Consider the following 2,128-nt stretch of genomic DNA (forward strand, 5'->3'; position numbering starts at 1 on the left):
ACATCTGCTACTGTCTTCTCTTTTCTGTCCTGTTCCCAATAGAAGCAGGGTTTTCAAAAACATCAAACTCATTCCTTTTGATGCCTTTGGGTCTCTTTGTGTTTCCCATTTCAGTATTTGCCCCATTTCATCTAGAAAACTCTTATTTGTGTTTCCAGATCCAACTTCCCAGGATAGTGTCCCTACCATCAAAATCCAGCCTCCTGCTGTGCTGCTGAGCACATTACTAATAGTCTTTATCATACTAAACTTGCAATTATGGAATTGCAATTATTTTCCCCAAGGAAAATAATTCTGAATACGAATTAATGTACTGTGTCTGCTACACTGTAGATACATCATATAGATTGAAGTTGAATATATATGTGGAATGAATTACTAAAACTATACGGTTTTTACTGTCTATAAATTATTGCCACATACTTATTTTTAATCACATTATCATGATTTACAACCCTAAGATTGTTTGGATACAAGATGTTATTATTATTAGACTTCAACACCCCCTCCCAATTTGGAAAGCTTTAAAAATACATAAAACCAAACACCCATAGTTTTTTTAAATAAAGGCTTAAGTGAGCACATGGTTCATATTTTAAGAACAATGTAATTATATAGATCATGATAATTACCTGTGGGTATTTGGTAAGTGTGTAGCAACCTGATAATGGGACTTCCCCTCAGATTCCGATTAGAGTGTTCCTCAGTTTGCTGGAGAGGCTGCTAGTTAGAGATTCAGCCTGAAACCTGAAATGAAAGGCACTCTGGAATTACAGTAGCCTTCCCAAGTCTTTGTAATTCATACCCCTCTTCCCACCCCACCCCACTTTTTTTTTTAATGTGGCAAGAACAATCAATTCAGCTTTAGAATTTCAGGATCAGTAGTCTATTATTTCCCCAAATTCCTCAAAAGACCACTGAACAAGAATAACAAGGAAGGATGGTTGATTTGAACACCAGAGCAGTGTTTATCAAAATGCAGGTGATCATTCATTACTGGCACATAAAACCAATTGTGCCCTCACGGCAGTTTTTTTTTTTTTTAAATGGACACCTGATTTATTCACTAGACATGGCTTCATATAACACTGTCAATTTTTTCAAGCAGCTGAGGAAAGGCTTTAAGCAAAAGCAACATCACTAAAGTTAGATTCAGATCACTGTTGTCTGAGGCTGATCCTGAAATTCTGTTTGCATAGTAATTATCACATCTAATTATAGTTATTACATAATTTTCCTAATGAGGCTGAGCCCCTATCACGAGGAAACTTACTATTTGTGTATTTTTAGGCCCTATCTATATATTGTCTAGGACATAATTGACATTTAATAAGTGTTTCTCCAGAAGAGTACTCATTTGGGTAAATACATGTTCTGAGACTGAATGAATGACTCAAGCTACAGTGTACTTGAAGGCTATTCTTGCTTCTTGCTCACTTCGAAAAATAATCTTTTCAAAGTCTAGGAGTTCTAGGGAACGAACTATCAGGCATTGAGATTATGTGAATGCAGGGATTACAGGTGTGCCCACCACACCCAGCCTGCAGGTCCCTCTGGGTTGATTTGAGCAGGTGCCAAAGGCTCTTTGATCTTGACTTTCTTTGCCTAGGTTTTACAATATAATTCTCCCAAGTTCTAACTGAAACAATTTTGTCCCAAGCAGGGTTGTTCATTGCTCCACCATCGGCCCCAGATCCCCTCCAACCTGGGGGTGCTGGTTTCAGCATTGCTTCCCAAGTTTTCCTGTCTTAGCAACTCAACTGTTGGACAAAGAGCGAGGGACCAGGGCCAGTGGGATGCACAGACGTTCCCACACGCCCAGTTTTAACAGTCCCCAGGCTGCAGGGAAGCGCCCCCGGTTCTTCCCAGGGTTTGGAACGTGTGCATCCGCACCTGCCACCCCGGCACTCACCCGGCGCGGGAATACCGGGAGGGAGGGCGCGGGGGGGGGGCGCGGGTCGGGGGGGGGAAGGGGGACGAGTTGCAGGAACAAAGGTCCGGAGTTCGAGTCCCGGAGCCAAGCGGCGTAGGGGCCACATCCAGGAAGCCCGACCCTGGGCGTTCCCTGGAGCCTGGCACGGAGGGAGGCCGCCGCCCGCGGGAGCCCACTCACCTGCGCCCCTCGCCG

General features: G+C 43.4%; 1 protein-coding gene across 1 annotated transcript in view; it reads left to right on the plus strand.

Moving 5' to 3' along the window:
- Window positions 1-621: 621 nt before the first annotated feature.
- Raver2 (ribonucleoprotein, PTB-binding 2) overlaps window positions 622-2,128 on the plus strand; it is a 70,072-nt gene continuing 68,565 nt past the window's right edge. Inside the window, exon 1 of the mRNA XM_013020503.1 lies at window positions 622-645. Coding sequence (XP_012875957.1) covers window positions 622-645 — 24 coding nt within the window. The remainder of the gene's footprint in view (window positions 646-2,128) is intronic.

This window comes from Dipodomys ordii, unplaced genomic scaffold (genome assembly GCF_000151885.1).
Source record: "Dipodomys ordii isolate 6190 unplaced genomic scaffold, Dord_2.0 Scaffold51, whole genome shotgun sequence".
Taxonomy (NCBI): Eukaryota; Metazoa; Chordata; class Mammalia; order Rodentia; family Heteromyidae; genus Dipodomys; species Dipodomys ordii.